The 17,677-nt window shown below is 40.7% G+C and overlaps 3 protein-coding genes across 4 annotated transcripts in view; 2 read left to right on the top strand and 1 right to left on the bottom strand.

Annotated features, from left to right (window-relative positions):
* Positions 1–2,284: 2,284 nt before the first annotated feature.
* On the bottom strand, positions 2,285–6,504 carry LOC123750066 (C-type lectin domain family 10 member A-like). Its single transcript, XM_045732191.2, has 4 exons — positions 6,364–6,504; positions 5,831–5,897; positions 4,698–4,813; positions 2,285–3,959 (listed from the first exon to the last, which is right to left on the bottom strand). Exons 1-4 carry the CDS (start codon positions 6,419–6,421, stop codon positions 3,697–3,699), a joined length of 504 nt encoding a protein of 167 aa, XP_045588147.2. The 5' UTR covers positions 6,422–6,504; the 3' UTR covers positions 2,285–3,696.
* A 1,397-nt stretch (positions 6,505–7,901) lies between these two features.
* LOC123750185 (uncharacterized) overlaps positions 7,902–17,677 on the top strand; it is a 40,841-nt gene continuing 31,065 nt past the window's right edge. The window contains exons 1-4 of the mRNA XM_069336294.1: positions 7,902–8,059; positions 8,369–8,435; positions 8,878–8,993; positions 9,907–10,129. Of these exons, the coding sequence (XP_069192395.1) occupies positions 8,002–8,059; positions 8,369–8,435; positions 8,878–8,993; positions 9,907–10,129 (464 nt within the window). The 5' untranslated portion in view covers positions 7,902–8,001. The remainder of the gene's footprint in view (positions 8,060–8,368; positions 8,436–8,877; positions 8,994–9,906; positions 10,130–17,677) is intronic.
* LOC123750095 (C-type lectin domain family 4 member F) lies at positions 13,556–17,492 on the top strand. 2 transcript variants are annotated; one of them, XM_045732217.2, is made up of 6 exons: positions 13,556–13,694; positions 14,138–14,268; positions 14,723–14,897; positions 15,301–15,370; positions 16,149–16,264; positions 16,915–17,492. In XM_045732217.2, exons 1-6 carry the CDS (start codon positions 13,643–13,645, stop codon positions 17,160–17,162), a joined length of 792 nt encoding a protein of 263 aa, XP_045588173.2. In that variant the 5' UTR covers positions 13,556–13,642; the 3' UTR covers positions 17,163–17,492. The 2 variants fall into 2 exon arrangements, with proteins under 2 accessions (XP_045588173.2, XP_045588182.2); XM_045732226.2 differs by having other exon boundaries at positions 13,581–13,694; positions 14,141–14,268.

Below are 17,677 nucleotides of genomic sequence, written 5' to 3'. Positions count from 1 at the left end.
ACGAACCAGGGACCAGATTCACAAAGCTGTTACACAAGCACTTACGAACCAGGGACCAGATTCACAAAGCTGTTACACAAGCACTTACGAACCAGGGACCAGATTCACGAAGCAGTTACACAAGCACTTACGAACCAGGGGCCATATTCACGAAGCAGTTACACAAGCACTTACGAACCAGGGGCCAGATTCACGAAGCTGTTACACAAGCACTTACGAACCAGGGACCAGATTCACGAAGCAGTTACACAAGCACTTACGAACCAGGGGCCAGATTCACGAAGCAGGTACACAAGCACTTACGAACCAGGAACCAGATTCACGAAGCAGTTACACAAGCACTTACGAACCAGGGGCCAGATTCACGAAGCAGGTACACAAGCACTTACGAACCAGGAACCAGATTCACGAAGCAGATACACAAGCACTTACGAACCTGTACATCTGTTCTCAATCTTTAGCGGCTTTGTTTACATTTATTAAACAGTTAATGGGTTCCGAAGCGTCATAAGGCTGTTTATAACAATAACAATGACGCTGCGTTATTCGTCTTTTGTTCTTATCAAATTGTGTCGAGCAGATTGGGCTGGAAATGGTCATCTGGAGGTGTTCCCATCGTGTGACGTCGAGAGCGGTGCCTGTTTGTTGCAGAGCCGATATCGGTGGCCTGTACGAGCAATCTTTACTGGTACTTATGTTTAAAACACACACACACACACACACACACACACACACACACACACACACACTTACACACACACACACACACAAGTTTGGGGCCTCGTAGCCTGGTGGATAGCGCGCAGGATTCGTAATTCTGTGGCGCGGGTTCGATTCCCGCACGAGGCAGAAACAAATGGGCAAAGTTTCTTTCACCCTGAATGCCCCTGTTACCTAGCAGTAAATAGGTACCTGGGAGTTAGTCAGCTGTCACGGGCTGCTTCCTGGGGTGTGTGTGTGTGTGTGGTGTGGAAAAAAAAAAAAAGTAGTTAGTAAACAGTTGATTGACAGTTGAGAGGCGGGCCGAAACAGCAAAGCTCAACCCCCGCAAAAACACAACTAGTAAACACACACACACACACACACACACACACACACACACACACACACACACACACACACACACACACACACACACACACACACACACACACACACAGGCGGGATCCAAGAGTCAATGCTCGATCCTGCAAGCACATATAGGTGAGTACACACACACACACACACACAACATGGGTAATAGCACGAATTCCTGAGGCACTCCGCTTGTTACCCGATTATTTGTCCGATCTCTTGCCCCTCGACTCGACTCTGATTTCACTCTGTTGTTTTGGTTAGGTGCTGTTCACCCCTCTCCGTCCTTGTTCCCGGCTCCGGACCGTCTGCGGGTCTCAGGGTCGGGGCTGGGTTTAGTTAGGACCGAGACTCGGGCGGTTTCAGGGGCTGCCCCGTTCAGGTCGGGGACGGAGGTTTTCAAGTTTGTTCTTCCTGCCAAGGCTTCTGGGGCCAAATTCACAAAAGCACTTACGCCAGCACTTACGAACATGTACATCTTTCCTCAATCTTTGACGGCTTTGGTTACATTTATTAAACAGTTTACAAGCATGAAAACTTCCCATTCAACTGTTGTTATTGTTATAAACGTTGTTATTGTTATAAACAGCCTCCTGGTGCTTCGGAGCTCATTAACTGTTTAATAATTGAAAACAAAGCCGCTAAAGATTGAGAAAAGATGTACAGGTTCGTAAGTACTTGCGTAAGTGCTTTCGTAAATCTGGCCCCTGGGTCTTACCAGCGGCCCTTTCTTACTGCCTTTCCCATGGACTCTTCCTTTTCTTCAAGGGCTCTCACTCTTATTACAATGCTCCTTCCTTTATTCCCACCAGCTTCTCAAGTTTGTGTTATAGTCTCTTATGCAGAATTGTTTTAAAAAATATTTTGAGACTCCCCCAAAAAATGCAATATACTCATCCTTCTCTAGTGTTTATTATTTTTGTTATTTTATCATAGAACTCTATTAGGCTCATTTGGCATGATTTTACTACAGATTTTGCTTGATTGTTTTGATAATTACTTCCCTAAAGGCGTGATGAAGTCTGTTGATATGCGCAATAATCTCTAGATATTTCACCAGTTGTATTCTAATTATCATTTCGAGTATTTTATAAGGAACACTTTTCAATTAAACTGGTCTCTAGTGAAGTGACACCTCCCTATCCCTTTTCATTTATAATGAAACTACATATTTCAGCAACTACAAATTCATGTATAATGAAACTACATATTTCAGCAACTACAAATTCATGTATAATGAAACTACATATTTCAATAAGTACAAATTCATGTATAATGAAACTACATATTTCAGCAACTACAAATTCATGTATAATGAAACTACATATTTCAGCAACACATATTCTTGCAGTTGCTGAAAGTTAATAATCAGAGAGATATTCATAGTACTTCACAGTTGTACAAAGACAATCTACAACCACTGATATGATTTTTTTTATTAATATAACATGCCTTGTGCTTGCTTGCCCTTCAGTGAAAAATCTTTCAGGTGTAAACAAAGCCTTATGTTGGATTATGCGGTAATTAAGTCTTTCCTAGTTTGCCCTATTGACAGCTTTAATAGCAAAAATTCTACCTGATAATTTGTTAATAATACTATTATCAAAAATACACTGTAAATAATATTATCTATTTTACATAGAATGAAAGTGAAAAACATGACAAAGGTCAAATGAAATATCCAGAATAACCAGATAAAAGATATTTCAGAAGCGGACAGATCTTAACTACTGTATTCATGCATATATTAGACATTCTTAGATTGAATTAGATGTGTATTCTTCTTCTTCTTTACTACTGTTCTGTCTTGAGTCATGGGTCACAGTAACTATGGCTCAGTAATGAGTCATTATTTATTGTTCAAAATGCACTTTCAATGTCAGTGACCTCGGTGATGATGTCATGACGTCGTTGTTACTGTGTCAGTGACATCGTTACTATTATGTCAGTAACCTCGTTAGGTTTAGATAGATGTTCCAGTGATGCCAGCATGAATATTATATCAGTGCTTCTCCACTATGGTCTTCACTTGCTCCTCTATGTCATATATCTTTTTCAGGAGTTTTAGTATAACTCTTCCAGCAAATAAACCTAGTTCAGGTCAAATGGGCTGGATGGTAGAGCAACGGTTTCGCTTAATGCAGGTCGCCGTTCAATCCACGACCTTCTAAGTGGTTGGGGCACCATTCCTTTCCCTTCGTCCCATCCCAAGTTTTTATCCTGATCCCTTCCAAGTGCTATGTAGTCGTAATGGCTTGGTGCTTTATCCTGATAGTTCCCTTCCCTTCAGGGCAAAAAGTAGGTGCTAAGCCAATATATGACTATGTAGCACATACAAGGGATATAAGGAAAGGGAACAGATATAGGACGGAGGGAAGGAATGGTGCCCAACCATTTGGACCGTCGGGGAATCGAACGCAAACCTGCAAGATTAAGCTAGACCGTCGCTCTACCCTCCAGTCCAAATATCAGGCCCAAAAGATCGTCTACCATATGTTCTTGACATGTAAAAAAAAAGTTATCCCTGTTATAAAAAATCATAAAAAAAGATTGATGCTAGTTCTGCTCCAACCAATAAAAAAAAAGCCCATATGACATGCAAACTGTAGCACAGTTCCTCGTTCACTGACACGGTTCCACAGGTTCCTTAGGAGCATCGAGCAGTGACGTCTGCTCACAGATGGACCACAGAGATTCGCCACCGTTATCTATAAAGTAGCCAGTGTCGGAGTGCAGAGCCAAGTGGTTCCTTGTGTCGTCAACGATGGGACGATTTGGAGTCCAGTAGGGGACTCCACTTGGCACCGTGTCACCATTGACCCATTTCCAACTGCCTTCCTGAGTGGTGTCTGTGCCACCAATCCAGAGCGTGACACGTTCTCCATCTATGAATGATTAGACAATGTAAATACAGGAATGGGGAAAATAAATCAGGGTTAATAATGAAACTGGGCATTGAAAATAATGTTTAAATATGATTGGCAATAAGAAAAATGGACCAGTAACTGGGATTGGTTAATAAAAAACATTATTAAAACACGAATGGGTCAATGAAAACAAATGTGAACGAATTAACGAACGAATTTAGGGAACAAAAAGAGAGCTCACAATACAGCACGAACGAACGAGGAACAGAAAGAGAGCTCACAATACAGCACGAACGAACGAGGAACAGAAAGACCTCACAATACAGCACGAACGAACGAGGAACAGAAAGAGAGCTCACAATACAGCACGAACGAACGAGGGAACAGAAAGACCTCACAATACAGCACGAACGAACGAGGGAACAGAAAGAGACCTCACAATACAGCACGAACGAACGAGGGAACAGAAAGACCTCACAATACAGCACGAACGAACGAGGGAACAGAAAGAGAGCTCACAATACAGCACGAACGAACGAGGGAACAGAAAGACCTCACAATACAGCACGAACGAACGAGGGAACAGAAAGAGAGCTCACAATACAGCACGAACGAACGAGGGAACAGAAAGACCTCACAATACAGCACGAACGAACGAGGAACAGAAAGACCTCACAATACAGCACGAACGAACGAGGGAACAGAAAGACCTCACAATACAGCACGAACGAACGAGGGAACAGAAAGAGAGCTCACATTCAATGAGGACGTGCTCCCAGATGGCGCCGAGCTGATCACAAGAATGCACTACTGCCAAATCAGTGCTGTATCCTTCACTCACAAGACTCCTGCAGTAATCCCTGGCGTCCTCCCTGAGAGAGAGAGAGACGTTGAACACGACGTATTTAATAAACACCGTCAAACAACGTTTCCTTTCGTCAAATTGTTTTCTTTAGCAGTAAATAGGAAACTTTGATTTAGTCAGCTGTTGTGGGATGCCCCTTAGGGATAGTCTATTGTTGCCTTCGTTGATGTGATAGAGGATAGAGGGAAAATAGGTCGGGAGTCAGTACATTAGGCAACTGATTCTTTCAAGGCGGGGCCCAAGAGCTAACTATTCGATCATGGAGACAAAACAAACAGGTAAAAATACAATAAATATAACAATAATAAAAAATAATAATAAAAAATAATAATAAAAAAAATAATAAATAATAAAAATACAATGAAAAAACAGGTAAAAATACAATAGGTAAATACAAACAGGTTTGGGTGTGTGCGCGTGTTTTATATTTGTAGTTACAGTTTGTGCCTATGTATCGAGTTGTTAGCGCTTGGACCCCGCCTTTCTAACCAATCTATTTTTCCTCTATATCTACTACATTTTTTTCTCTCTAACACACACCAACGCACATACACACACACTAACACATCCCCAGGAAGCAGCCCGTAGCAGCTGTCTAACTCCTAGGTACCTATTTAAAGCTAGGTGAATAAGTGCATTAGGGTGAAAGAAACTGCCTATCTGTTTCCACCTCGGCCGGGAATCGAACCCAGGCCCTTGGGCCTACAACCGATGTGCCCTGTCCACTCAGCGTGAGGCTCACTGTGTGTGTTTGTGTGTACTTACCTAATTTACCTAATAGTGCTTGCGGGGGGGTTGAGCTCTGGATCTTTGGTCCCGCCTCTCAACTGTCAATCAACTAATGTACAGGTTTCTGAGCCTACTGGGCTCTATCCTTCTGTGTGTGTGTGTGTGTGTATACTCACCTAGTTGTACTTAAGGTGATTGAGCTTTGGCTCTTTAGTCCTTTGGTGTGTCTATGTGTGTGTGTTTATGTGTGCGTGTGCGGGTCGCAAAACAAGATACACAAATCCTCTTAACTCACCACAACATGAGAGTCTGCTCGAAGTAGTAGCATCCTCCGCCCACGAGGGTAAAGGGAGCAGTGCAGGCTGTAGGGGGAAAGGAATCAAGGAAAGAGTTCGAATCCTTAAATTCATAATATTAAGAACTATCAACATCAACAGATCCTAACATGATTAAAAAAAATCATTAGCCTCAGCAATTGATTTTTATTTTGTTTCTTAAAACTTATGGAATTCAGTATGGTAATGAGATATTTACAGTGGATGCGTTGATGGATAATATAATTGTGACTCATGTTTGTAAATTCTTTCTCGTGAGGTCACGTAAACAAAACAAGCAACGAAATGAAATATTACAGATTTATTAGTTTTAACACCAATACAATTTTATGTAACACCAATTTTTACACCAATTTTACACAATTTTTAACACCAATGCAATTTCATGTAACCTTTGTAAGGTTACATGAAAGAAAGTGATTGCTATATTAACTTTGGTTACTTGATCACATTATGAAACCCGGCGTCTGGCCATCCGGCTCCCAACACCTACCTGACGCAGACGCCAACGATAACATAATCATCGCCACAATATAACACAAGCGAGCCATGCTGAAGTCGGTGGAGGCAGCAGTGACCAGCCTTCAGCGCTGGTGGAGGTTATATACCCAATGATAACCAACGATATCTTAAGCATGTTTTTCCTTAACCAGGCTCCATGAGAGTGGACCAGGGTGATATAATCACCAGGGTGAGGCCTTGACTGATGGGAAAAAACATTACTGTCCTCTCTGATTATCAACAATTATCACTACAAACTCAAACACACGCTTGCTGTAGCTTCGCGGCGTGTTTGACTAGATAAGTATATTTAGAGATATTAGAGTGAAAAGAGGTAAGAAGTGCAATAACACAAGGGGGATGGAAATAGGGGCAATTTTACGTATATATAATCGAACTGACAAATTAAATTGGCTCCTGCAAATGGCTAACAAACTTTAATCTGGCCAAATGAAAAGTTATGTGGATAGGAACACGAATAAAATTTACTTGTACCGCAGTGTAGAATGAAGGAGACATCACAGATTCCAGAAAGAAAATCACACAGTAGGAGAATAACATCATCGGCAGATGCCAAACTGGAAAAGGACTGTGAAGCCAGTAGAAATTCCAAAATGATTTACAACCGTTGTCTCGTGATAGCAGTTAAGTTATCGATGGGTAATGGCAATTCAGTGCCATGCAGAGTGCCTGACGTCAGTAAAGAAGCTCTAAAGTAAAAGGAGCTTCATCAATATATGTTAATAAGTAAACATATATACAAACGCTTTTTCACTAATCTGGAAAATGTATACGCAGTCTTGCGACTCTCGTTCCTTTGTTTAATTGTTAAAACTTTCTAAAAATTTAGTTTTTAAACCTTCGATAGGTCCTTTCCTAGTGGCCACCGTCTGCCTTCATTTATTGCTGCAAATTTATAGCATTTTATAGTAAGGTGTAACTCATTTGTTGTTGTCTTAAGGGGCAAGCCATCCTCTTCTCATTCTTAGCAATTCTTCTGTAATCAAAGAATCTATGTCATGAAGTGGGTCTCCCATCAATTTTACATCATTGTCTGCAAATATTGATTAAATTTACACTTTTTAGTCTCCCAGGTTCGTTATGTACATAGGGAGAAGATTGGGTCCAAGTACCTATCCCTCAGATACACCAGTTGTTACATCTCGTCACTTTGAGTTCTCTTTTCTCACCATTACTCTCTATTTCCTCTCCAAGAGGTATTCCTCCCTTCCTTTTATAGCACTCGTGCGGTTTTGTATTAGCGGGATAGTATCAATGGTTAATTAGCAATCGTATGTATGTGGTTGTTACTGTCTATGTGGTAATATTTAGCGCCAGTTAGTCTACCAACAATCATGCTTACTCCTAAGTCACCGACGGTGGGAACACCTCCAGGTGGCCAGCTTTGGGACGTTCTACTCTTCGAAATTTATTAAAAAGTATATCTTATTTACACAAATAATTTATCTGGCTCTCTTGGTTCACACGAGGACTGGCGGTGCCTCAGTCCATGTTATCATCGCCCACTGTAAGAATAGCATAGTATCCCCTCCTTTATCGTCGGCGTCAGTGGGTATATAACCTCCACCAGCGCTGAAGGCTGGTCACTGCTGCCTCCACCGCCTTCAGCATGGCTCGCTTGTGTTATATTGTGGCGATGATTATGTTACCGTTGGCGTCTGCGTCAGGTAGGTGTTGGGAGCCGGATGGCCAGACGCCGGGTTGCTATAGTGATCAATATCAAACTGAATTTTAAACGAGCTTTCTAAATAGTGAGAAAAAGGTATCATGTAATCATGCAAATATTGAGAGAGTGCAACATTACCTTTTCCCCAAACCTTAATTACCAGCAAAATTTATATCTACTGGAAAAAAATACCATGCAAAATTTGTAACAGAATCTGAATAGTTTATTTATGAAGTTTAGATAATTCTTTACCTTCCTAAGAAAGTCAATTTGAGCTGTCGAACCTTTTGTGCATGTTTGTTTCTCGCAGGTTGCAACGATCCCTTCATCCCTATCAAAGGCAACTGCTTCTACGTCCACGACACGGACATGAACTGGTGAGCCCTATGTATGTATACACACACACACACACACACACACACACACACACACACACACACACACACACACACACACACACACACACACACACACACACACACACACACATGAGGCTGACTCCATACACAGTTTCAAGTGTAGATATGATAGAGCCCAATAGGCTCAGGAACTGTACACCTGTTGATTGACAGTTGAGAGGCGGGACCAAAGAGCCAGAGCTCAACCCCCGCAAGCACAACTAGGTGAGTACATATATATATATATATATATATATATATATATATATATATATATATATATATATATATATATATATATATATATATATATATATATATATATATGAATTCATATAAAAAATATATGAAATAACCTTGAGTTCCATCGATTACGTGTTGGAGGCGTTTTCATCTGAGTTACATGCAAGTCTATTCACAGGCATGATGCCAGGGACTACTGCTTGAGCCTGAGCACTGACGAATACTATTCAGATCTGGCACAAGTGCACTCCTGTAGCCAGCTGGGCGCTCTTTGGCAACACATTACCCTGGAGTGTAAGAACCCAATTCTCATAATTTGTCCTCGAGTTTAAGCTTTATGTTACTGGTGGCATTTATTTGTTTATTTGTTCTTTTTATTCTTTACTCACGTGTTTCTGCGTTCGTTAATTTGTTTATCAAATCATCCCATTATTACTTTTCTTATAATTTTATTCCATTATTCATAAAGCAACTACAGTGGACTGTAAACATTACCGCGTGCTCCAAATGTAAGAAAACTCTATTGAAACGAAACCTTCAACTTCAGACATCATAGGAGTCATTAGCTATTGTAATAGGAATTCATCCTACTTAAAAAGGGGTATGTGGGTCGCTCCCAGACCCACTTCGCTCTATGACACTCCATTAACCATCACAAATCATCATGAAAAGGTGCGTGAGGCTAGCCAGGAGCGTCTGACTTCCAACCTCGAAAAGGCAGAGAGACAGATATACAGAAACACAGACATATAGAAATTTTATAGATATACTGGATAGTATACCCTGCTGATCCTGGGTCATTAGGAAGAGTGGAGATGGGTAGAAAGAGAGGTGGGGGGGGGGGGGGAGAAGGGAGGAGAGAGGGAAGGAGAGAGGAGGAAAGGGGGAGAGAGAGGCTATCTTCTCTATCTAGTCTATATCTATATCAATATTAGAGAATATCTGTTTGTGTGTGTGGTTATCTGTCCGACGCTGGAAACGAGACGCCTGCTGTTAGCCTTACGCAACTTTGCCACATGAAGCATGTTGGGTAGGGGAGTGTCATAGGCTAGTCGAGGTCAAGCTACAATGACACACGACACACAGTGACAAGATATATATATATATATATATATATATATATATATATATATATATATATATATATATATAATATAATATAATATAATATAATATAATATTACTGGTACTACCATTTCATTCACAGATGGATTTAAATGGCACTGGATTGGTGGTAATGACATTGCAACAGAAGGCAGTTGGCACTGGGTCACTGGTGACACTGTGCAAAGAGGCAATCCCTACTGGTACCCAGGACACCCCAATGTTAACCACACGACGAATTGCTTGCTCCTGCAAATGTACTCTGGATTCCTTATGGACTGGACTTGTGAAATAGCTGGACGTTTCGTATGTGAACAGACCACACTGTTCTAAACCGCCCTAAACCTCAGCCGAAAAGAAGAATCATTTGCCCATGAATTGATATAATTTACTCTCAGTTTGATTAAGGACGAAACAGTGTAAAGGTTTGATAGTATTCGATCAGTTTAAACAATTGATTATCCTGTTGCCACCTCACCAACAAGAGTTGCTAATCATGTGGACTTATGATATCTCTTAATGCATCGACTGGTGCAATTGTTTTGTTAAATATTACTGGTCGTTTCAGGTATCAATGATGGTTTAGTTAGATACAACCTAACCATGCAGGATTTTTACAGAAATTATTAACTCTTGATTATCAAAGTAATAATACCCTTCATTATCATTAATCACTTTTAACTCACCATACTGAATGTTACAAATAATCCGATTATGAAACTCAGTAAAACAAATAAAACTAATAAAATCCCAGATGAAATAGTTTATTGTCACCAAAAGCTCAACTTTTCAACAAGATAATTTAATTTAACCCAAATTTGTTTTAACCCACAACAGATTAATGATTACTTTTAACGACTAATAATCCTTTGACAACCACCGAGCTTATAATAGCTGACACTCAACCAAGCTTCCCCCACAACAAACTAGTAGATCCATATTGGCTTTTCAGCAACCCAGAGGACATTAGGTGAGGAACATTTCCATCGGAAAATTCTCTCCCACCTTCCACGAGAAAAATTTTCACTTAGTAAAAGCATTTCCTCAGGCTATATTGATATGCATCTTTGCAACAATAAGACGATAACAAAATATAGCCGATTACAATATATTTTTATATCAGTCTTATTATTTTGACACTGACTATCATTTCAAAACAAAATTCCCATGGCTTGATTATAATTAAAAACTTTGTTTTAATTAATTGATTGGCAAAGCAGAACAAATATAAATCCCTATCAGGTAAAATTTAGTGATGGAGGCTACCTCGGCTTACCAGAGAGGCAATTAGGGAAATGAATACTTGTACAAATGCCATATATAATTGTGTTGGAAATTGTCTTCCAAAACAATTTTACAAGAAGGCCTGGTCGTGGACCGGGCCGAGGGGTCGTTGAACCCCGACATCATCACAAGGTGTGCTCTACAAATTTTGAAAATTTGAAATCATTGTTTTAAAAATATAGCATTATTGCATCTCAAAACAAACTTTTAATAAAAACCCTACTGCTGCCTGGCTTGAATAATAAGTTGTAATAGTAAGTTATCTTGTAGAAGACAACTTACTTCTTTAACTTTAAGAAGTAAGTAACTTTAACTTACTTCTTCAGCGTATCTTCTTTAATATGAAACAAATTTCGAGTTTTCGTTTAGATGTTCTGTTACGCCCCTGTTACATCAAAGGGTCACATAACTCGCTATTTTAAACCTGGGGGTCAGATTCACGAAGGAGTTACGCAAGCATTTACGAACGTGTACATCTTTTCTCAATCTCCGGGGGCTTTGTTTACAATTATTAAACAGTTAATGAGTTCCGAAGCACCAGGAGGCTGTTTTCCAGACATACTTCTCTGGAAAGTCAGCAAGCAAGAAAGACATACTTTGATCTTTAAGCTGAAGTTTTACTTCTTTTCAGAGAAAAAGAAAGATTTCTCAGAAAAAATTAAAAGGGGGAAGTTTATTCATGACTTTACTAAATTAGCTAATATATATTTTTTATAATTTGAATGTATAGTATTTCAAAACTTCACAGTTGTTCACTTTCCTCAGCAAACCCTCTTGAATATTAAGCCACTATAGGCTTCGAATTTGTTGGCTTAATATATCACAAGTTCTCAGACTCAGACCTAGATAACAACGTCTCCTTGTCCAGATTAAGGATTTGTTACATGTAATATTTGGGTTGTTAGGACTTCGAGCAACCCACAGCAATAGCAGCGAAGATCGTGGTCAAAAATCACACTTTAATTTGAGTGTGAGTGCAGTCAAGATTACTTAGAGTAAACATTGTGTTGTAGGGAAGATATGTTGTTATTGGTGACTATGTGAGTCAAGATGTAAACAAAGATATTTGGGTTCTGGGGATATGCACAGGGCTGGGCCACCCACAGTATCACACATGCATAACATAACTTTATTCATTCCCAGATGGACGTAAAGCGTACTGGGTTGGTGGTAATGACCTTGTTATTGAAGGCGATTGGTACTGGGCCACGGGCGGCTCTGTACCGATGGGTAATCCTTACTGGTATCCAGGGAACCCAATAGTGGATGAAGCGAAGAACTGTTTGGCCTTGCAAAGCTCCTGGGGATTCCTACAAGACTGGTACTGTTCAAGAGAATATTCCTTCGTCTGCGAGGAAACCTCTCTGTCATTGGCTCCCATCAACAGCATCTGAAAATATTGTTACCCTCAACTTTTAACAAAATAAATGAGTATAATAAAAGTATGAGTAAGGTTTTAATAGCACCCGATCCAACTTCAAATGTTAAACTTAGTCAAGGGTCTCCTCATTACTATGAGCTGATCGTATATGGACTTATACGATCCTCATCGTATGGTCATCATATATGATCGTATATAGATATAATATCACTAATAAATCATTTTAGTGCAATTACTTTGTCTGATATTACTAATCGTTTCAGGTATTAATGATACGTTAGTTAGATACAAATAATATTTTTATGTATTTTGTCTAGCTATATGTCTAACTAGATTTTGTCTAGTTAGATACAAGTTAACAATGCAGGCTTTGTGCATGAATTACTATTCCTTAGTTATCAAAGTTACAAAACCCATTGTTATCTCTTGGTTGTCAAAATAATAAGTCATTGTTACAGCACAAGTTATGATCAAAGCTAAATACAGACGGAAACAATCTTCAATTGTTTCAAGCATCTCAAGGAAGGCTCTCTCACGTTCATAAGATTGCAAACACTAACAATCAACAGTAACGACTTACAATCAACAATCAATAACTGATCAGTATCTCTCCTTTCACTGAAATAATGAGAAAATTGTTTATTAGTTTTTTTGATTACGCAGACACCAACAGTCTACTGGAACATAACCAATGTGGATTTAAAACAGAGTACTTCAGAGTACTTCAGAAACTTCACAAACTAAACTCCATAACAAAGTCTTAAGTGACTGTGCATAGAACATTACCCTAAATAACTAGCAGGTTCTAAGTTAACCTAAGTTATGCCTAAGTTAACCTTAGGCATAACCGTTCACAAAATTATATATTCACATAATGCTCACAAAATTCTGTTTACAGAATTTATAATGAAATTAAATTGTATTGAAGATAATATTGATTTTCGCGACGTAATATATATATTAGGTTTTTCACACTAGTTTAAAAAGAGGGGAATTTAGTATTCTATATTTATGTGTCGACTTGGGTTCCTTGGGAACAACTCCAGGTGGTTTTTGTAGTTAATTTAATTTTCCTTAGAAGGTTATTATTATCTGGCTCTCTGTACCGGCTCTGTCAGTGGGTATATAAGTACCGTCAGTGCTGGAGAGGTCCCACTCCTGAAGAAATTCCAAAATGGTCAACATTAGCTGTGCCTTGTTGATAATTGTGCTCGCGCTGGCCTCAGGTTAGTGTTTGTAGTATAGTGACAGAGCATTTGGCTGTAGTGACAGAGCACTTGGGTATAGTGACAGGGCACTTGGGTATAGTGACAGAGCATTTGGCTGTAGTGACAGAGCACTTGGGTATAGTGACAGGGCACTTGGGTATAGTGACAGAGCATTTGGCTGTAGTGACAGAGCACTTGGGTATAGTGACAGGGCACTTGGGTATAGTGACAGAGCATTTGGCTGTAGTGACAGGGCACTTGGGTATAGTGACAGGGCACTTGGGTATAGTGACAGGGCATTTGGATGTAGTGACAGAGCACTTGGGTATAGTGACAGGGCACTTGGGTATAGTGACAGGGCACTTGGGTATAGTGATAGGGCACTTGGGTATACTGAGCAGCCATACGTGTGGGCGCATACAAGAGTCATTATGTTTACCTCCTTTGATCCTATACTCCAGCAGACGCCACGCTCATCTTCGACGCATCTGACGTAAAAGCGACGCCGGGGACGTCGCTGGCACTCTCCTGCGGCGTCAAGGAGGACTTTCGCTTGTGTTTCTGGGACCACGAAGACGGAAGGAGCTTCCAGGTACTCTAAAACTCTTTGTTTCTGTATTTGTTCACGTTATTTACCCTACTATTAATTCACCTTCCCTGGGACTCACACACAGTGCTCATCTGTGTTGGAGATTTTGTCAGCTCAGTGGGTAATGAATCCATGGTTTTGGGGTTACAATATCTTAGCATTTTCAGCATTGAGTAAATTGATGTTATGTTACTAATTCCCTTGTCAATATTTATATGTTGACTATAGCTTAGATCAACATATAAATGTTGATAATGATTTGTGGATGATGATTTGATTACATTTTCTTAATATTCCTCTCAAGGGACAGCTTCCTGGCAGCTCGTCTCTGCTTGTAGTCAAGGTGTGATCAGAGACGATTGGTCGAGGACGCCTTTTCCTCAATATTTAAAATTCCCAATGACATCCCTACGGTTCCTGACGTGTTGAAAACGTCCTGGTATCGATTCCTAAACAGGTTGAGGATGTCCACGCCGGCGTCCACCCGGGGTTGAGAGCGCCGGAGGACCTCATCGACAACCAGTGCGGCGTCGTCATCGACTCCGTCAGCGTTGAGGACTCAGGGGCGTGGACCTGCAGGGTCTTCCTGGCTGACAACGGCGGGGAACTACGCAATACCAAGATTGTCGCTGGTGGGTGAACATCTGTTTATCAGGCCTCCCGCTCCCAGCTGATTCAGACAGCTCTAAAAAGTACCTTACAGCTGCTTGAAGGAATAAGTTTACAAACCAGTTTACATATCACTGAACCTTACCGTTGTGTGGGGTATATCGTATGGACTTTATAATAGGATCTTAACACATTCGAGATGAAATGACGAAATAATTACAATAGGAAATATAAAAGAAGCATAAAGGTATTAAGAAACATACGTAATGAAATCACAATAACGTGATGGATCTATGAGGAAAAATTGAGGGAGTATAATTGGATCCTCTTGGGAATGCAAGGACGCGAGTTCGATCTTATTGTATAGCCCTATGTTCTTATTTTTCAAATGTGTATTCCTGTTTATGTTGATTTGTCTCCTCACAGCTTGTCATGACCCCTTCACATACGTCAGTGGCGGCTGCTTCTACTTTCACTCGTCAGAGGGACTAAGCTGGTGAGTCACTGTGCCGTCTTGAGTCACTTATGAGTCGCTCTTAGATGGTGAGTATGTCTACCTTTACCCAGTGTAAGGGTACAGATCACAATCGTATTGGCATTTGCCTTTCCATTGGAGACTTTGGGCGCCGTGGAGAGAGATGGGGGGGGGGGTACCTGCTGCATGGGTAACAGCTTCTTCCCCGTATCAACTTACCCTGGCTTTGCGCCCTGGAGAGGCCACTCCAAACCGACAACCAGAGCGCAACCCCATAGTCTCCTGAGACTGATGGATGCCTACTACTACTACCTAGTGTAAAGGATCCCATTAAAAATAATTTTGAGGCAATGGAGCGACTAACCCAGAACTCTGCTGAGTTCTCTGGGAGGTTCTGGAGGCTCGGAGCCGGAGCCCAACCAGGATTTTGCAGTTAACCCGACCACACTCTGGCGTACGGTAACGGCATTCCCACTCTGGGTTGCTGGACGCTTGTACCATCGTGGCTGAGTCGGTTAAGGCAGACGTCTCGGAGTCACCAGAACGCGAATTCAAGTCTCTCCAATGTATTAAAATGATTTTCTGTGATATATCACGCCATTGCGAAGGAACCCATTGTTAGCAGCCAGACTAAGGTTGTTAGGTTGTGTTGGGATAAGCCTCGGACCAGTGAGTGGAACCGATTTGGCTACTCAGCGACATGTATATTGTTTTCTGTGTTGAGGGTGTTGAATGCACATAGTGCATTAAATTGTTTAACGTAGATTGTTGGAAATTACAAAATTAATGCTGCTTTCAGGTCACAAGGAAGAGACTACTGCCAGAGTCTGACAACTTCAGAGTATTACTCTGATCTGGCAACAGTACAAAGCTGTGACCAGCTTGGTGAAATCTGGCAACACATCGTCATAAATTGTAAGTAAATGCTGTTTTGTTTATCGTGTAATTATTTAAAATATTTAATGCTAGGTAAACTAAACAATTATGACTCGGAAGTACGCATTTTGAGTGAAAATGACTGGGTCTAATGCAGTTCAAATTGGTACTGTAAAATACGTGAGTTATGTAACTAACTGGACGATGATTGTAGCCGTTTAGTTATTGTGTCCCTATCCTCTAGGTCTATCTATCTATCTATCTATCCTCTAGGTCTATCTATCTATCTATCTATCATCTAGGGAAGACTGGGGATCTCCCCCCACAAAGTAGTCCTGAGATATTTGTCTCTCAGACTCCTGTTCTCGTTTTCCCTCTCAGAATGTTGGGAAGGGGAGGACCTACTGTGTTAAACTCTACGTTCATCAACGACATATTTCGCTATTGACTCCTTGACATAACCTGGGAGTGGTTATAATTGACAATATTTCTTAAAGTATTTAATTGAGGCCTACCCTGACCAACCTGTGTCCATCCTGTACGGCAGACCAATCACCCTGCAAATGTGCGTGAGACTAGCCTCAGATGTCTGGTTTAAAGCTATTTTATACAGCAGTTTTATATAATATTATTCATTTTAATACCACAATTATGTCACATTTTAATCAATAAATTCTTTCGACCCACAGACGAAAATCCACCAATGTTCTTCATTGGTGGAACAGACGTTAATGAAGAGGGTAACTGGCACTGGGTCACCGGGGGCACTGTGCCCAGAAGTGCCCCATTCTGGTACCCAGGTCTCCCTCAAGTAGATACCACCAGGAACTGCTTGTATATACAAGCAGCTTCAGGGTATTTCGCTGATGCCTCCTGTTCCTCTGTGATTCCGTGCATCTGTGAGGAATTTAGCTACGATACAGGTCTTGAACTGTGAGAAGAAATGTATGTATGACGCTAGTTCGCTTGGAGGGGATGTGTGAACAGGATGGGAGATTGGATATGTGGACAGGATATAAGCAAGAATATTAGAACAGGATAAGAGCATGAATATGTTGACAGGATAGGGGGTTGGGTAAAGGGTTGAAGAAACAATGCCCAACCACTTTCACCTTCGGGGCTCGAACGTCGACAGTACACGAAATGAAGCCTCCGCTCTACACACCAGGAGAGATGATGTCACTGTCCTCAGATTCTGGTTGTAAACAACTGCAAAAAAGCTCCACTAACTACAATTTTGTAGCAGAAAATAAACTAGTGAATCAGATCTGCATTTTCTTATAATTCTTCAAAGTAATAGTTATCAAAAAATAGTTATCAATGTAGCTATACACAATGAAAGTGATATCGTACTATGGCTCACAACCGCAGGATATCCATCAGTGGATACACACAACCCCAGGTGAGGCTGCAACCTGGTCGCCGTGGGGTGCGGACGTGCTGCCTGATCTA

This window comes from Procambarus clarkii, chromosome 4 (genome assembly GCF_040958095.1).
Source record: "Procambarus clarkii isolate CNS0578487 chromosome 4, FALCON_Pclarkii_2.0, whole genome shotgun sequence".
NCBI classification, from domain to species: Eukaryota; Metazoa; Arthropoda; class Malacostraca; order Decapoda; family Cambaridae; genus Procambarus; species Procambarus clarkii.
This window is presented reverse-complemented; position numbering and strand designations above follow the sequence as displayed.

Excerpts from the sequence above, each read along its gene's own strand:
- LOC123750095 (XM_045732217.2), top strand. The coding sequence starts at position 13,643 with ATGGTCAACATTAGCTGTGCCTTGTTGATAATTGTGCTCGCGCTGGCC. Across the intron at positions 13,695-14,137 it reads TGTGCTCGCGCTGGCCTCAG|CAGACGCCACGCTCATCTTC; the intron begins GTTAGTGTTTGT and ends CCTATACTCCAG. Across the intron at positions 14,269-14,722 it reads AAGACGGAAGGAGCTTCCAG|GTTGAGGATGTCCACGCCGG; the intron begins GTACTCTAAAAC and ends ATTCCTAAACAG.
- LOC123750066 (XM_045732191.2), bottom strand. The coding sequence starts at position 6,421 with ATGGCTCGCTTGTGTTATATTGTGGCGATGATTATGTTATCGTTGGCG. Across the intron at positions 5,898-6,363 it reads ATCGTTGGCGTCTGCGTCAG|CCTGCACTGCTCCCTTTACC; the intron begins GTAGGTGTTGGG and ends TTCCCCCTACAG. Across the intron at positions 3,960-4,697 it reads GGAGCACGTCCTCATTGAAT|ATGGAGAACGTGTCACGCTC; the intron begins GTGAGCTCTCTT and ends AATCATTCATAG.